Source organism: Oncorhynchus gorbuscha, linkage group LG06 (genome assembly GCF_021184085.1).
Source record: "Oncorhynchus gorbuscha isolate QuinsamMale2020 ecotype Even-year linkage group LG06, OgorEven_v1.0, whole genome shotgun sequence".
Taxonomy (NCBI): Eukaryota; Metazoa; Chordata; class Actinopteri; order Salmoniformes; family Salmonidae; genus Oncorhynchus; species Oncorhynchus gorbuscha.
Genome location: NC_060178.1, coordinates 38,087,846 through 38,105,581, shown reverse-complemented (window position 1 = coordinate 38,105,581; position 17,736 = coordinate 38,087,846). Strand labels below are relative to the sequence as shown.

The 17,736-nt window shown below is 41.9% G+C and overlaps 1 protein-coding gene across 3 annotated transcripts in view; it reads right to left on the bottom strand.

The window, feature by feature from the left end:
* The window catches only part of LOC124037910 (lysine-specific demethylase 4A-like), a 53,475-nt gene that overhangs the window by 33,768 nt on the left and 1,971 nt on the right, over window positions 1-17,736 (bottom strand). For 2 of the 3 annotated variants that reach the window (XM_046353154.1, XM_046353155.1), the window contains exons 2-8: window positions 15,875-15,956; window positions 10,722-10,880; window positions 10,396-10,571; window positions 2,418-2,532; window positions 1,634-1,827; window positions 1,267-1,316; window positions 1,077-1,180 (exon numbers count right to left, since the gene is read on the bottom strand). In XM_046353154.1, the coding sequence (XP_046209110.1) occupies window positions 1,077-1,180; window positions 1,267-1,316; window positions 1,634-1,827; window positions 2,418-2,532; window positions 10,396-10,571; window positions 10,722-10,862 (780 nt within the window). In that variant the 5' untranslated portion in view covers window positions 10,863-10,880; window positions 15,875-15,956. Of the gene's footprint in view, window positions 1-1,076; window positions 1,181-1,266; window positions 1,317-1,633; window positions 1,828-2,417; window positions 2,533-10,395; window positions 10,572-10,721; window positions 10,881-15,831; window positions 15,957-17,736 lie in introns of all 3 variants that reach the window. The other variant, XM_046353156.1, reaches the window with a different exon arrangement.

Here is a 17,736-nt window from a genome sequence, read left to right as displayed (position 1 = left end):
TGATAATCTATTTAATCTATTTTGAATTCAGGCTGTAATGCAACAAAATGTGGAATAAGTCAAGGGGTATGAAAACTTTCTGAAGACGCCATCATTCAAAATAAAGCTGTGATACTCGCCTATAGACAGACTTTCACAGTTTTTCCCCTTTTAAAGCTGCAGCTTTAGCACATGTAAACACCTATAATAGCTTATTTGGGAAACACTCAAGTTGAACTTGTCTTAATGATTTTAATAGGCTATTTTAATTAGTATGATTTGACCGTTTGGTTCACAATGGCAAGGAGGAGTGATGCATGCATCATTTATTGTATAATAGACTAAGCTTGGCTCAACTAAGGCTAATTCAAAACTACTTGTTCGATTTTGCTATTGTTCATTTTACCTCTATCATTATTACCGTAGGCCTACCTTGTTGAGGTTATTCAAAAACTTTGAGCCTAGAACTCTGTTAGATGAATTCATTGTTTCATCATGAAGTAGCGCGGCAAGAGAAAGCCAACATACATAAAAAGTAATATTCATATAAAATGAGAGAAACTGTCAAATTTGACGTAGACACCGGAGTGTCTGGCTATACAGACCAGAATCAAACATTGAGAGAAAAATAAAAAATCTTAACCAGACATTTTGCACTGCTTTGGTGAAAATTGCTCCGTCTGCATTCTCTTGCATTCTGTACATTTTTTATAACATTTATATTGAAATAGGTTACGTAGCCTACAGCAAAGGAATAGGCCACAGCATGGTCCTGCTGTGGGCTGCTCAGTCAGCGCTTTACTGCGTGGCGCCAATCAAGTTGAAATAGGCTATACATTGTTTGTCACGTCACAATGTCATCACCAACTACAACAGCTGTCAAGCATCTTCGACATCCAATACTATCATAATAGTCACCTAGCCCAAGTGGACACGCGTGCATGCATACATATATGCATACAATACTACTATTGAAAACAATATTACTTTTACTCTGCCAAAACAGTCAAATCATCCCACTGTAACAACCTACAGTATAGCCAGAAAGTTTCTGGTCAGTAAAGCTGATTGTATTATGCCATTGAAAGAGAGGTCACCTTCTCAAATGGTATGCCGTATTTCTTCAGGATGGAGGGTGAGATTAGAGTCATCTTGTGCCGCAGGAAAGCTTCACAGCTCTGAGCACTCCCAGGGAAAAACCCTGCATGAGAAGAAGTCAATTATGTTAAGAATTATGCTGGCTACTCTGGACATTGATATACAATAAGGAAAATTATTTTCAAGTACCTTTAGCGAGACGCTCCAATCTCTTCCCATGTTCAGGGGGAACAACATACCTGTAGAGAGATAAGAGCAACGATGTCAGTGGTTGTCAAGATGCTATGTGTTAGGTAAGTAAATAAAATAAGCTTTGTCCTAGCCAGAGCGGCCCATAGGATAGGAGCCTTTTGTTGTAGTATGAAGCAGCTCGATGTACAAAAACACCACCTGGACAGGACGCTAGTGTTGGGTGTTACGTATAATAATAACAACCCACACACGTTTAATTTGTAAACTGTAAAATCGACATACAGTAAATATCTACTGGTATAACTTCACTGCACTGAACCTTCTGTTTTTCTAACTATGCAAAATAAATAAAACTAAACTCTACCAGGACTTGGGCTCTCCAAAGTGAAGGTAGTTGATGCTGTAGAGATCCATGTCTTCAGTGTGCCAGGCGAAGGTACTCTTCCACATGCCAAAATACAGGTAAGGAGTGTTTACCCCTTTGATCTTGATCCCACTCTCCCTCTCCACAGTGTCCAGGATAGTGTTCAGATGACCAATGTTCCACTCTGTCACGTCCTAGGAGAGAGAGAGAGCAGAGACGATGTTGTTAAAGGCCCAGTGCAGTTGAGGTTGGAAAAATACTGTGAAAATGATGATAAGAGTGGTTTCAAAAGGCAGCCTGAAATGAAAGCCTGTTGTGGTGGGATGGAGTTATGGCCTGCTGGTGACATCACCTAGCGTTAAATTTGTTAATATACCAATAAGAGTTCCAAACCAATAACAGCAGTTTTCAGTTTCTCTCCCCACTCAGACCACTCCCAGACAATCCTAGAAGAATTCTTGATTGAGAAATTGCTATTTGCTGAGAAGCTATGTTCTCAATTAAAATGGTCAAAAAGAAAACTGGTGAACAGTCACAAGATACTTCATTTTTACCCAGACATTATTTGATATTGATATAAAAACAGCTGCTTTGGAACTTTAAGGGTGACGACATTGACATTTAAACAGAATGCTGTGGGTTCAAATCTTGAAATGGAGCCAAAAGGAGGGCTGATGTTTGGAGAATACATTGGTAAAGTAAAAGCTTGTTTAATGACAGTGAATGGTCTATTGAAATATAATTAGAACATGGAATGGTCATGGAATGAGATGGAATCACTCACTGGATCATAGAGTGTTCCGTTGACATCCGCTCCATAGAGAGGGGGGTTAAAAGTCAGGTTCTTCCAAAACTTTCTCTCCAGCTCATCAAAATCCACATATCGGGGGTTACAGAACCTACAACAAAAGTAACAGAAGATAACTAAACAAGTAGGGCTGTATATATTTCCTTTTCAAGACGATTCGATACTGATCTAGATACATGCCATGGGCTCCAATACGATACAGGAACAATTTGGTGCGACTCAGTTTAATTTAAAAAACGAATCGATGCAATTTGGTTCGATGCACTAACATTTGCTACATAAACATTAATTTTTCATTTGAAATTAAAATCTGCTGAGCTTGTGTGTGTGACTGTAGGTATATGGTGTAAACTTGGGACTATATCAAAATGGGGTAGGCCGGTTTTTCAATATTGTCAACACTATTTCTTGGAAATATCTCCAATACATTTTAATATTTGTAGCTACTTTCAGTTAATACCTGCAGTCAACTTCTGCAATACTTAGATGTTAGGTTCTAATTATCAGTAAGAACTCAAGACACTATGAAAGCTTAAACCAAGTTTATTCTTCTCAAAGGATCGAACAGCTGAACAGACAACATATTCACATAAAGCACTGATATTTAACCCTTTCTCCAATGCGGAGTCTCCTCTGACACATCTGAACAGCCAATGCATCTGTTGCTAGTAAGAACTTTAGTGATACCCATTCTTCCTCACTTCATTTGACCTGACCTCAGCCCCAAAGTGCTCACTCCAACTCACGGCTGTCATGGTGACTGGTACCAGACTGTCTCTTCTCCCAAAAGATCCCCGATGGCTAACAACAAATCCTGACAAAGAAAATGTTATACATTACCCTCTCTTCCTCAGTGACATGAATACATTTTCCATATTCTCAGAACCCAACAGAGAAAAAGCAGATTGTTTTCTTAATTTCACCTGCCACATTATGAAGTTCCCCAGAGCAGTTGAGCCAGTCACGTGTTTGTAAATAGCATAACGGGAGAAAGCAGGAGCTGGTGAGTCCATAGCGTTCTATAAGTATGGGCAAGTCTCTGTTGTGCGACGCACAGGAGGTGATGAAGTTACACTTGTATGAAATTCAATAGTTACATGTTTGCCATAAGCTAATGGTTTTCTGCCAGAAGTTTAAAAAAAGTTCTGGAAGGGATGCATACAGTTACCCCCCCCCCCCATTTGCTACCTACTAGCGGTTTTTCCTCCTCCATTCTCCCCCTCTGCTCCGTGTACACAGAAGAGTATTCATCACAACGTTGTTGATTTGCAGTTTTTTTCCCCCCTCACTCACTTTTGCTTGGAGATGTCCGAACTCACCCAAAATTACATTCAGTAGCTACTAACTATGCTTGCATAACTTTGAGCTGGCTTTGCAATTAGTTATGTTCGCTTTCGCTCGTTACAGTTTAGCTAAACACTGTCTATGTAATGTCACTATTAGTTTGTGCTAATTTTGTTAGCATTCTGGTAAAGGCTCAATAGGATTCTCTAACTTTGCCGCCCCTTGTGGGCCATACCGGTAATACCGTACATCCAGGGATGAGGAGGACTGTAATGACGATATGAAAATCTGGATATGGCCCAAGCCTACTTTGGTGTATGTACTATGTAGCAGTGCTGAGCCATTAACTGATATGCAATTAACTAATCTTTGCAGATTGTGTTTGAGCTAGTAATGTATCAATATTTATCATTTACAAATAAAATAAAAAATACACACTGCATTCAGAAAGTATTCATACCCCTAGACTTTTCCACATTGTTATGTAAAAAAAAAATATGTAAGTCCTCAAAACACAACACCCCATAATGACAAAGCAAAAGTCTGTATATTTACTAAAAACATACCTTATTTACATAAGTATTCAGACCCTTTGCTATGAGACTCGAAATTGAGCTCAGGTGCATAATGTTTCCATTGTAGAAACAGCTCATGGATGATCAATTTGATAGGAGTCCACCGGTGGTAAATCCAATTGATTGGACATGATTTGGAAAGGCACACCCCAGTCTACATATTGTCCCACAATTGCATGTTGGCGCAATAACCAAGCCATGAGGTCGAAGGAATTGTCCGTAGAGCTCAGAGACAGGATTGTGTCCACACAAATCTAGTGAAGGTACCAAAACAAATGTCTGCAGCATTGAAGGTCCCCAAGAACACAGTGGCCTCCATTCTTAAAACGGAAGACATTTGGAACCACCAAGACTCTTGCTAGCCAAACTGAGCAATTTGGAGAGAAGGACCATGGTCAGGGATGTGACCAAGAACCAGATGGTCACTGACAGAGCTCCAGACTTCTGTGGATATGGGAGAACCTTCCAGAAGGACAACCATCTCTGCAGTACTCCACCAAATCAGGCCTGTACGGTACAGTAAAAGGCACTTACAGGAAACTCAGAACATGAGAAACAAGATTCTCTGGTCTGATGAAACCAAGATTGAACTCTTTGGCATGAATGCCAAGCACCACATTTGGAGGAAACCTGGCACCATCCCTATGCTGAAGCATGGGTGGCAGCATCATGCTGTGGATATGTTTTTCAGCGGCAGGGACTGGGAGACTAGTCAGGATCAAAGGAAAGATGAACGGAGCAAAGTTCAGAGAGATCCTTGATGAAAATCTGCTCCAGAGTGCTCAGGACCTCAGACCGGGGCGAAGGTTCACCTTCCAACAGGACAACGACCCTAAGCACACAGCCAAGGCAATGCAGGAGAATCTTCGGGACAAGTCTCTGAATTGAATTGAACCCAATCAAACATCTCTGGAGAAACCTCAAAATAGCTGTGAAGCAGAGCTCACCATTCCAACCTGACCGAGCTTGAGGATTGGGAGAAACTCCCAGTATAGTTGGGCCAAGCTTGTTTTTATTTCATCTTTATTTAACCAGGTAGGCCAGTTGAACAAGTTCTCATTTACAACTGACCTGGCCAAGATAAAGTAAAGCAGTGCGACAAAACAGACTTACACAAACAAACGTACAGTCAATAACATAATATCGTCATACCCAAGAAGACTCAATTTTTATTTCGTTTTTTATTTCACCTTTATTTAACCAGGTAGGCTAGTTGAGAACAAGTTCTCATTTGCAACTGTGACCTGGCCAAAATAAAGCATAACAGTGTGAGCAGACAAGAGTTACACATGAAGTAAACAATTAACAAGTCAATAACACAGTAGGTAAAAAAAAAAGTGGAGTCTATATACATTGTGTGCAAAAGGCATGAGGTAGGCGAATAATTACAATTTTGCAGATTAACACTGGAGTGATAAATGATCAGATGGTCATGTACAGGTAGAGATATTGGTGTGCAAAAGAGCAGAAAAGTAAATAAATATAAACAGTATGGGGATGAGGTAGGTAAAAATGGGTGGGCTATTTGCCGATAGACTACGTACAGCTGCAGCGATCGGTTAGCTGCTCAGATAGCATTTGGTTTTACTAGCGTTTAAGAGCAGTTGGAGGCCACGGAAGGAGTGTTGTATGGCATTGAAGCTCGTTTGGAGGTTAGATAGCACAGTGTCCAAGGACGGGCCGGAAGTATATAGAATGGTGTCGTCTGCGTAGAGGTCGATCAGGGAATCGCCCGCAGCAAGAGCAACATCATTGATATATACAGAAAAAAAGAGTCGGCCCGAGGATTGAATCCTGTGGCACCCCCATAGAGACTTCGAGGACTGGACAGCATGCCCTCCGATTTGACACACTGAACTCTGTCTGCAAAGTAATTGGTGAACCAGTCAAGGCAGTCATCCGAAAAACCGAGGCTACTGAGTCTGCCGATAAGAATATGGTGATTGACCGAGTCGAAAGCCTTGGCAAGGTCGATGAAGACGGCTGCACAGTACTGTCTTTTATCGATGGCGGTTATGATATTGTTTAGTACCTTGAGCGTGGCTGAGGTGCACCCGTGAACGGCTCGGAAACCAGATTGCACAGCGGAGAAGGTACGGTGGGATTCGAGATGGTCAGTGACCTGTTTGTTGACTTGGCTTTCGAAGACCTTAGATAGGCAGGCAGGGCAGGATGGATATAGGTCTGTAACAGTTTGGGTCCAGGGTGTCTCCCCCTTCGAATAGGGGGATGACTGCGGCAACTTTCCAGTCCTTGGGGATCTCAGACGATATGAAAGAGAGGTTGAATAGGCTGGTAATAGGGGTTGCGACAATGGCGGCGGATAGTTTCAGAAATAGAGGGTCCAGATTGTCAAGCCCAGCTGATTTGTACGGGTCCAGGTTTTGCAGCTCTTTCAGAACATCTGCTATCTGGATTTGGGTAAAGGAGAACCTGGAGAGGCTTGGACGAGTAGCTGTGGGGGGCTGTTGGCCGAGGTTGGAGTAGCCAGGCGGAAGGCATGGCCAGCCGTTGAGAAATGCTTGTTGAAGTTTTCGATAATCATGGATTTTTCGGTGGTGACCGTGTTACCTAGCCTCAGTGCAGTGGGCAACTGGGAGGAGGTGCTCTTGTTCTCCATGAACTTCAGTGTCCCAGAACTTTTTGGAGTTGGAGCTACAGGATGCAAACTTCTGCCTGAAGAAGCTGGCCTTAGCTTTCCAGACTGACTGCGTGTATTGGTTCCTGACTTCCCTGAACAGTTGCATATCGCGGGGACCGTTCGATGCTATTGCAGTCCGCCACAGGATGTTTTTGTGCTGGTCGAGGGCAGTCAGGTCTGGAGTAAACCAAGTGCTATATCTGTTCTTAGTTCTGCATTTTTTGAACGGAGCATGCTTATCTAAAATGGTGAGGAAGTTACTTTTAAAGAATGACCAGGCATCCTCAACTGACGGGATGAGGTCAATGTCTTTCCAGGATACCCGGGCCAGGTCGATTAGAAAGGCCTGCTCACAGAAGTGTTTTTGGGAGCGTTTGACAGTGATGAGGGGTGGTCGTTTGACTGCGGCTCCGTAGCGGATACAGGCAATGAGGCAGTGATCGCTGAGATCCTGGTTGAAGACAGCGGAGGTGTATTTGGAGGGCCAGTTGGTCAGGATGACGTCTATGAGGGTGCCCTTGTTTACAGATTTAGGGTTGTACCTGGTGGGTTCCTTGATGATTTGTGTGAGATTGAGGGCATCTAGCTTAGATTGTAGGACTGCCGGGGTGTCAAGCATATCCCAGTTTAGGTCACCTAACAGAACAAACTCTGAAGCTAGATGGGGGGCAATCAATTCACAAATGGTGTCCAGGGCACAGCTGGGTGCTGAGGGGGGGGGGGGGGGGTCGGTAGCAGGCGGCAACAGTGAGAGACTTATTTCTGGAGAGAGTAATTTTCAAAATTAGTAGTTCGGACCTGGAAAGTATGACATTACTTTGCAGGCCATCACTGCAGTAGACTGCAACTCCTCCCCCTTTGGCAGTTATATCTTGACGGAAGATGTTATAGTTGGGTATGGAAATCTCAGAATTTTTGGTGGCCTTCCTGAGCCAGGATTCAGACACGGCAAGGACATCAGGGTTAGCAGAGTGTGCTAAAGCAGTGAGTAAAAAAAACTTAGGGAGGAGGCTTCTGATGTTGACATGCATGAAACCAAGGCTTTTTCGATCACAGAAGTCAACAAATGAGGGTGCCTGGGGACATGCAGGGCCTGGGTTTACCTTCCACCCGCGGAACAGAGGAGGAGTAGTATGAGGGTGCGGCTAAAGGCTATCAAAACTGGTCTCCTGGAGCGTTGGGGACAGAGAATGAAAGGAGCAGATTTCTGGGCATGGTAGAATATATTCAGGGCATAATGCGCAGACAGGGGTATGGTAGGGTGGGGGTACAGCGGAGGTAAGCCCAAGCACTGGGTGATGATGAGAGGTTGTATCTCTGGACATGCTGGTTGTAGTGGGTGAGGTCACCGCATGTGTGGGAGGTGGGACAAAGGAGGTATCAGGGTTATGAAGAGTGGATCTAGGGGCTCCATTGTAAACTAAAACAATGATAACTAACCTGAACAACAGTATACAAGGCATATTGACATTGAGAGACATACAGTAATCACAGGTGTTTAATTGGGAGAGCTAGCTAAAACAGTAGGTGAGACAAAAGCTAAATCAGCTAGCACAACAAAAGCAGGTAAAATGGCGTAGGCTAGGCAGGGGGGGGGGGGGTCGGATTAACTACACACAGAGCCTGAGTGCGGCTGGGGCCGACAGATAAAACATAAACAAGCAGAATGGAATACCGTGATTAATGGACAGTCTAGCACGCATCAGCTATGTAGCCAAGTGATCAGTGTCCAGGGGGGCAGCGGCGGATGGGGCAGGGAAGCTGGACTGGCGAGTGTTATCCAGGTTAAAAACAGTTAGCAGTGGCTAACAATGACTAAATGGCTTGTAGCTAGTTAGCTGGTTAGCTTCTTGAGTGTGTTCTAAAAATTAAAAATAATGGCGATTCCGTATCACATTGGGTGAGGCAGGTTACCGGAAGGTATAAACAAATAAAAAAATCGAAAAGAGAAAGTAAATATGGGTCCAGTGAGTGTTTGAGACGCGGCGATTCAGACGGTTAGCAGGCCTGTGCTTACAAGCTAACAGCCAGGGCTAAACAAGGTAGCAGTTAGCGGACCGGGGCTAAACAAGCTAGCAGGCCGAATTAGCAAGCAAGCAAGGACGTCGCGATGGGGTGGGTCTGTTTATTCCTCTTCATGCGGTGACATCGATAGAGCGGTCGAGGGTCCGGATATTGTAGCCCAGGAGTATGCTTCGGTGGTAGCACAGGAGCTCTGGCCGGGCTAGCTTCAAGCTAAGAGGGTGGAAACGCTAGCCAGGAGTAATCATCCGGGGTTGCGGTTAGCTAGATGTGAAGAATCCAGCTGAAAATGTTCCGTTTGCGGTGGGAATCCGGGGATAAAAAAAAATAGGTCCGTTATGCTCTGGTTAGAGTCGCGTTGTTCGAACTGGCGAGAGCTTTCCGAGCTAAAGGTTAGCTGATGACCGGTTAGCTGAAGACCGCTAGCAATGGTTTGCTGACTGATAGCTGGTAGCTAGCTGGCTAGCTTCAGTTGAGGGGTTTCGGGGGGAAAAAAACAATTGAATCAATTTTAGAATTAGACTAATGTAAAAAAAAAATGTAGAAAAAGTCCAGGTTCTGAATACTTTCCGTAGCCATTCCTTTGTCCAGGTGGGAAAAGGCAGTGTGGAGTAGGATTGAGATTATGCGAATTGTAGCAGGTCTAGGGTTTCTGGGATGATTGTGTAGATGTGAGCCATGACCAGCCTTTAAAAGCACCAACGCGAGTACTACGGGGTAGTCGTCATTTAGGCAGGCTACCTTCACTTTCTTGGGCACAGGGACTATGTTGGTCTGCTTGAAACATGTAGATATTACAGACTCAGTCAGGGAGAGGTTGAAAATGTCAGTGAAGACACTTGCCAGTTGGTCCACGAATGCCTGGAGTACACTTCTGGCCCCGCAGCCTTTTGAATGTCTAAAAAAGGGTTTAAAAAGTGTTGCTCACATCAGCTACAGAGAGCGTGATCACACAGTCATCCGGAACAGCTGGTGCTCTCATGCATGCATGCATGCATGCATGCATTCAGCCTGTCTGGTAGGCTCACGTCACTAGGCAGCTCGCAGTTGGGTTTTCCTTTGTAGTCCATAATAGTTTGCAGGCCATGCCACAGCCAACGAGCGTCAGAGCCAGTATAGTAGGATTCAATCTCAGTCCTGTATTGACGTTTTGCCTGTTTGATGGTTCACCGGGATTTCTTATAAGATTACGGATTAGTGTCCCGCTCTAGCCTTTAGCTCAGTGTGGCTGTTGCCTGTGATCCATGGCTTCAACAGTGTTTTGAGAAATAAAACCAATATTACAACCATGTGTAGCCTATAACAATGCATCATGTGTTCTATAACACGTACCATGTGTAGAACATTGTTAACAATGTGAATGTACTATATTACAACCATGTGTATAACTATGTTAAAAATGAGTACTGTGTTTAACAGTGTTAAAGCTCACTTGTCTGTGTTGGCAGTCTTGCGGAACTCTTGGACGGTCATGGGTTTCTTTTGGATGTTGTACTGTGTGAAGAGACCGGACTGGCCAGTCACCACTTGCTGTATAGGAGCAGGGATCACCAGGTCATCTATGTCATCATAAGTACGTCTGGGCTTCCAGTCTTTGGGTGAAATAACCTGCAACACACACAAAACATAGCATTGTCTTAATTTATGCAGTGTATTCTTTATAGAATGGGATATAAACATTTGAAACATAATACGCATAAGCAGTCATCATTCTATCTTCAGAAACAAACACACACACACACACACACACACACTAACCTTAGCCATTCCAGCTCGGTGAGCTCCTTGTGACTCCATGTAGGCGATGTAACGGCTGAAGTCCTTAAACTCCTCCATGGAAGGGTGAAAGGTCATGATCTTGGAGCCAGGAGTTTGCTGGGATGCAGTGTCTGTTGCCATCCTGGAGTTGTCCAGTGTCTGCAGATCAGAGCAAGAGAGAACATGTGTTTTTGATGTTGATCTGATGTCTGTGTTAATTGAATCACATTTTGATAGCCAATGCTTCACCTCTGACTTATTTTGTGTTATAGGAAATGTTCACCCATTTTGAATGTTCATTTCTTGTTGTGTATCTGAGTGATGTCCTACCGATTCCCAGGGTCATTTCATGTTTATCTTAGATATTGGTGTTCAAGAAGGCAGAAATCCAGCCGGTATGCATAACACCGTCATAAAGTCGCTCTTACTACAATGAAAGTTAATATGAATAAGACTTACATCGCGAAATCATCATACATTTCACATCTCAATATTGGCCGATGTCATAACTCGGGAGGACTTCTTCTCTCGAAAAGGGCCATTGATATTTTTGTGATATTCCTACCTTATGAAATGTGTAATTTAACAGAGGGTCTAGCACATTTTTCCTATTTGCCCGCCTCCTTAGTCCAGGGTGCATTGCATGATCCCGCTGTCAGAGACATTATAGAAAGGAGATATAGTTTCCTTGGATTCCTAACACCACACCCAGCAGACTGTCAACCAATCGCTTTCACCTTGTCATGCTGTGTCATGTAGTTGCTAAGCTAATCTTCACGCAATCCCTTCTCAAAGTCAGTGTCAAATGTGCCTATTTTCCTCGAAAGTACGTAACGTCACGATTCCAAAGCTATACGATTCTACAGATAGCAAGTTAAATTCTCACATCACGGAAAAAATTTGTAATGTCATACTTCTTGAGCCCTACAGTCTCTACATCCACTTCTTCTTGTCAAAATAATGGTGCCAGAGGGGGGAATCCCGTTTTATGAGCTTCAAATGAAATAAACAATGAGGAAAACAATGACAAAATTACCTAACTTATTTTGTACATAAACAAATGAGGAAAACAATGACAAAATTGCCTAACTTATTTTGTACATAATGTTGCTGCTACTACTGTCTCTTATGACCGAAAATAACTTCTGGACATCACAACAGCGGAAGGTAGCCTAGTGGTTAGAGCATTGGACTAGTAACCAAAAGGTTGCAAGATCGAATCCCCGAGCTGACAAAAATCAGGTGAGGCCGAGGTTGCAGTACCTACAGCTTCCACACGATGTCTAGAGTCTTGTCATTTGCTTCGGCTTTGATTCTTGGTCAAACTGAATCAAGGGAACCGATTCCCTCCGGATGTTTTGGTTGAGAAATATCCGGACATTTTTTCCAGACGGACTCCTATAGAATTTACATCGCCTCCTGATGAATTTTATCGCTTATTAACGTGTACTAATACCTAAAGTTGCATTACAAAAGTATTTTGAAGTGTTTTGTGAAAGTTTATCGTCAACTTTTTTAATTTAAAAAAATGAGGTTGTTATGAAACGCTATTTTTTTTCATTTATCACACAGTCTTCATAGATCGATATCTAGGCTATATATGGACCGATTTAATCGGAAAAAAAGACCCAATAGTGATTATGGGACATCTAGGAGTGCCAACAAAGAAGATGGTCAAAGGTAATGAATGTTTTATATTTTATTTGTGCGGTTTGTGTAGCGACGACTATGCTAATCATTTTGTTTACGTCCCCTGCGGATCTTTTGGGGTGTTACATGCTATCAGATAATAGCTTCTCATGCTTTTGCCGAAAACCATTAAAAAATCTGACTTGTTGCCTGGATTCACAATGAGTGTAGCTTTAATTCAATACCCTGCATGTGTATGTTAATGAACGTTTGAGTTTTAACTAATACTATTAGCATTTAGCGTAGCGCATTTGCATTTCCAGATCTCTAGATGGGACGCCTGCGTGCCAGGTAGGAGCAAGAGGTTAACTTCTTATGGCTGGGGGGGCAGTACTGGGTAGCTTGGATGAATAAGGTGCCCAGAGTAAACTGCCTGCTACTCAGGCCCAGAAGCTAAAATATGCATATTAGTAGTAGATTTGGATAGAAAACACTGACGTTTCTGAAACTGTTTGAATGATGTCTGAGTATAACAGAACTCATATGGCAGGCAAAAACCTGAGAAAAAAAATCCAACCAAGAAGTGGGAAATCTAAGGTTTGTAGATTTTCAAGTCTTTGCCTATCCAATTTAGTTTAAAATTTGGTCCGATTGCACTTCCTTAGGCTTCCACTAGATGTCAACAGTCTTTAGAACCAAGTTTCAGGCTTCTACTGTGAAGGGGGAGCAAATAAGAACCAGGTGTCTGGCAGAATGCCATGAGCTAAGTCTCGCATGCGGCGATGAGCACAAGCTCCGTTACTTTTCATTTCTAAAGACAAAGGAATTGTCCGGTAGGAATATTTTTGAAGATTTATGATAAAAAAACTTCCTAAAGATTTATTCTATACATCGTTTGACATGTTTCCACGAACTAATGGAACTGTTGTCTGAACTAAGTGCCTGTGCCTTGCGAATTTGGATTTGTGAACTAAACGTGCAAACAAAAAGGAGGTATTTGGACATAAATGATAGACTTTATCGAACAAAACAAACATTCATTGTGGAATTGTGATTCCTGGGAGTGCATTCCGAGGAAGATCAAAGTTGAATATTTATATATGCTATTTCTGACTTCTGTTGACTCCACAACATGGCAGGTATCTGTATGGCTCGTTTTGGTCTCTGAGCGCTGTACTCAGATTATTCCATGGTGTGCTTTCACTGTACATCTTTTTTGAAATATGACACAGGGGTTACATTGAGAAGTATATATATATATATATATCTTTAGTTCCATGCATAACACTTTTTTATCAACATTTAGGATGAGTATTTCGGTAAATTGATGTGGCTCTCTGCAAAATCACCAGATATTTTGGAAGCAAAACATTACTGAACATAACATTCCAATCTAAACTGAGATTTTTGGATACAAATATGAACTTTATCGAACAAAACATACATCTATTGTGTAATATGAAGTCCTATGAGTGCCATCTGATGAAGATCAAAGGTTTGTGATTAATTTTCTCTTTCTGCTTTTTGTGACTCCTCTCTTTGGCTGAAAAAATGGCTGTTTTTAATGTGACTAGGCACTGACCTAACAATCGCATGGTATGCTTTCGTCGTAAAGCCTTTTTGAAAATCGGACACTGTGGTGGGATTAACAAATTTATTTTTAAAATGGCGTATAATACTTGTTTGAGGAATTTTAATTATGAGATTTCTGTTGTTTGAATTTGGCACCCTGTACTTTCACTAGCTGTTGTCAAATCGATCCCGTTAATGGGATTTCAGCCATAAGAAGTTAACAGATTCTACCACTAAGCCATAAGACTGCTGAACAATTAATCAAATGGCCACCCGGACTATTTACATTGACACCACCACCCTGTTTTTACACTGCTACTACTCACTGTTTATTATCTATGCAGTCACTTTACTCCTACCTACATGTACAAATTACCTTGACTACCTTTACCCCTGCACATTTACTTGGTACTGGTACCCTCCTGTATATAGCATCATTATTGTTATGTAAACTGCAATGGTTGGTTAAGGACATGTAAGTAAGCTTTTCACACCTGATGTATTTGGCACCTGTTACAAATAAAATTTGAATTGATGGAGCGCGTTTCTTTCACCAGAATCGCCCAGAATGTCCGTGCAACCCTTTGACGTAGCATGGGCAATATTTCCCCATCTCTTCAAAAGTATATCTGCCATTGCGACTGTCAGACTCCATCCTGTGAAGCACATCGATCCGCAAATTGACCATGGTGAGCTTGTAGACTCCTAAATTGACAGCTGTAAAATCACCTAAACAAACTGCACCAACTAGCTACATTACATGCTGATCTTGTCCTTGGTATTATTGTGTGTAGCTATGTTTGCTTGCTAGCCAGCCAGCCCAACCATAGAGGGCATTGCATTGCAGATTTTGTAGTCAATTTGAGCTGCAACAGATTTCCACAAGAGATTTTCCATGTTGCTACCAACCTTCTTTTAAATGCCAAAATGAAACAAAACATTGTTCACATATTTAGTGGTTTTGGGCTGATATTTTCCCTTTAAGTTTGAGGACTAATTTACATTATTGCAATTGATGTACTTCACAGGATGGAGTCTGACATTCGCAAGGTTCGTTATCAGGGATAATTTGTATTTATTTTCGTAATATTTTTTTTTAAACAATAGAAACCACAGAGACAAGACAATAGACAAACATTGCTGACATAACACCTGCTCAGACCCACGTCCCCACCGTTTCAACTTCTAGTGCTTGAAAACTATGCCATATGACCTCAAATTTCTCATTTATTAAATATTTAAATAGAATGAATGAAATGCATTGTCTTAACAATTGAGGGTCAGTTGATTGAGTTTAAACAAAAACGTTTTCAAAATGAGCGACAAGAAAAGTATAGTGCAACCCATTGTGCATCTCACCACACCCTCATATGCCATGTCTTGAAATATGCCGATAGATTAAAAAGTACATTTATATTGTACAACTTCTGTCGACCAACTCTCTAATTCCGCCCATAACTTTGACTTCATAGCATTCCCAGAAGGCATGAATCATTAAGTCACTGTTGGTTTTACATTTAAGACATGACTCTGCAGTTATGCTATAGCATTTGTGAATTCTGTCTTTGTATAAATGATATCAGGAATAATTAATGGACTGTAGCTACTGTGGCATTGCATCGTTGATAACATATACAGTCTCGACCACCTGTCGCACACCAACTGTTTGTGTAAACGACTTAACACTGCTTGCTTAGCGAGTACCATTTCCTTCCGATTTGGCCCAAATATTATTTTTTTTATTTTTTTTTCCCACGTACCCACTGGGGACTGCCCGGTTGGGAAACACTGATGTAGAGGGCTACTCTGGGAACCAGCTTGAGTCGTGTAGCTACTGGACCTGCTCTTTCACAATGTGTGGCACCCACTTAGGTGATGCCTCAGCAGCTCTGGGCGCCAGAAAGCTCACCACACACAGTTCAGAGTAGTAGCCAGTCGTCCTTATTACGAACCTTCTGCCTCAGTACTGCATTCCTTTCCTCCAGTGGTCACCAACCGGTCGATCGCAATCGACTGGTCTATCGCCAAACATTTCTGTAAAAAAAAAGAAGCCTTTTTTTAAATTAAAGAATTCCTCATAGTTGGTGGTAGGTGCACCCAATCAGCTGCCCTGAGCGGCAAGTAGGGGAAGTGTTCCGATTTTGAACCATTTCAAACTCTGCCTTCCGGGGCCTACCGCTGACCAATCGGATAGCTCAGATTACCGTGTCTACAGAAATTAAGCAGGTGTAAAAAGAAAGCTGCTGCAAAAATATTTCAAAACCATGATTAGAAAAGGGGCTGTCCCCAACAAATGTAAAGTTGTCTGTTCTTTCGACCAATCTACTTCTCAATTTAAGTGTAATTTTCCACGTTTTAATAACATCAACTATATGTAAGCTACTGAGTTTAAGATTAAGACACACAAATGACCTGAGCCAGAGATCAAGACAGCCTAACCAAAAAAATAAAAATAATTATATTGCCAGCCATGTAAAGAAAATTGCCTACATAATGCCAACAAATAAAAACATAACAGCCTGCAGGTAGAAAATATACTAATACAAAATAAATATCATGGCCTGTCTGCAAGGAAATTGAAACATTGTATCAGCCTAAAATGTGCTAACAAACTTGCAACATTGTATATCCTGGGCCCTCAGAGTTTCCCAGGCCAGTGAGCTCCAGACAGACACAGCTGTAGGCTATTTGTGCAAGGGATAAAAAGTAATCAAGTAGGCCTATTAGGATGTTTCCACTGGATCAGAGGATTACTTTTTTTCTCCACTTTTCACACTGATAGGAAAGGAAGTTAGCTGGAAAGATTGTTCAAATAGGCTACATTGAGGAACTACTGTCATTCTTAATGGATGAAAAACAGACTGTTTACTTGCTGTTTGAGGTGAAGAAAAGATTACTTGGAGAAGCTCAGTGGTGGTTAGTTCAGATGTGGTTAGTTCCAAAAGGGCACATTTATCAGTCTACATTAGCACGCAGGACAGGTAGCCTAGGCCTACTTCTATGCATAAACAAGGTGCGTGTCCTAACTAAACATTGAAAGAAGCGCTCCAAACCAAACGCAATTAATAAAATTGACAACTCGTAAATGGAATGAAATAAACCAAAACTTGTTTCTCACAAATGTAGCCTAGGTTGTGCACTCTGCAAATGGGAATTAACGGTAAATGTACTACTGTTGATATTCATGTGCCATCCCGCGGCCTCCGCAATGGATTAGTCCATTGGGACAGTCATCAATCAAGAGGTACTTTCCAACTGCTCAACTAAATAATATTGGTCGACTAACAGCCCATCAACCTGGGGCAGCAGGTAGCCTAGTGGTTAGAGCGTTGGACTTGTAACCGAAAGGTTGCAAGATCAAAGCCCCGAGCAGACAGGGTAAAAACTTACATGTAAAAATCCACTGTTCCTAGGCCATCATTGTAAATAAGAATGTGTTCATAACTTACCTGCCTAGTTAAATAAAGCTTTAAAAACAGCCCATCGACCGACCAGTTGACTAAATGGGGTCAGCCCTAGACTCAACAAATACAGCAAAGAACAGCTGTTTGAGTGAGTTCATGTTTAAGTTCTGTCAATACTTTTAAAGGCCATAAAATGTGTGTTCATCGTGCTACAACCAGCATTGCATCTATTGAACGAGTAGAAATGTGCATCAATAGGATTTTTTTATTATTAGCAATTTTTTAAATATCAAGGAATATTTCACTGTCTCTGTTCATAGGAGTAACAGCATGAATTTGTTCACGAGGCAGAAATAATGCAGTGCAACTAAGTTTCGCCATCAGCTGGAACACAGTGTCCCTTTTTGGTC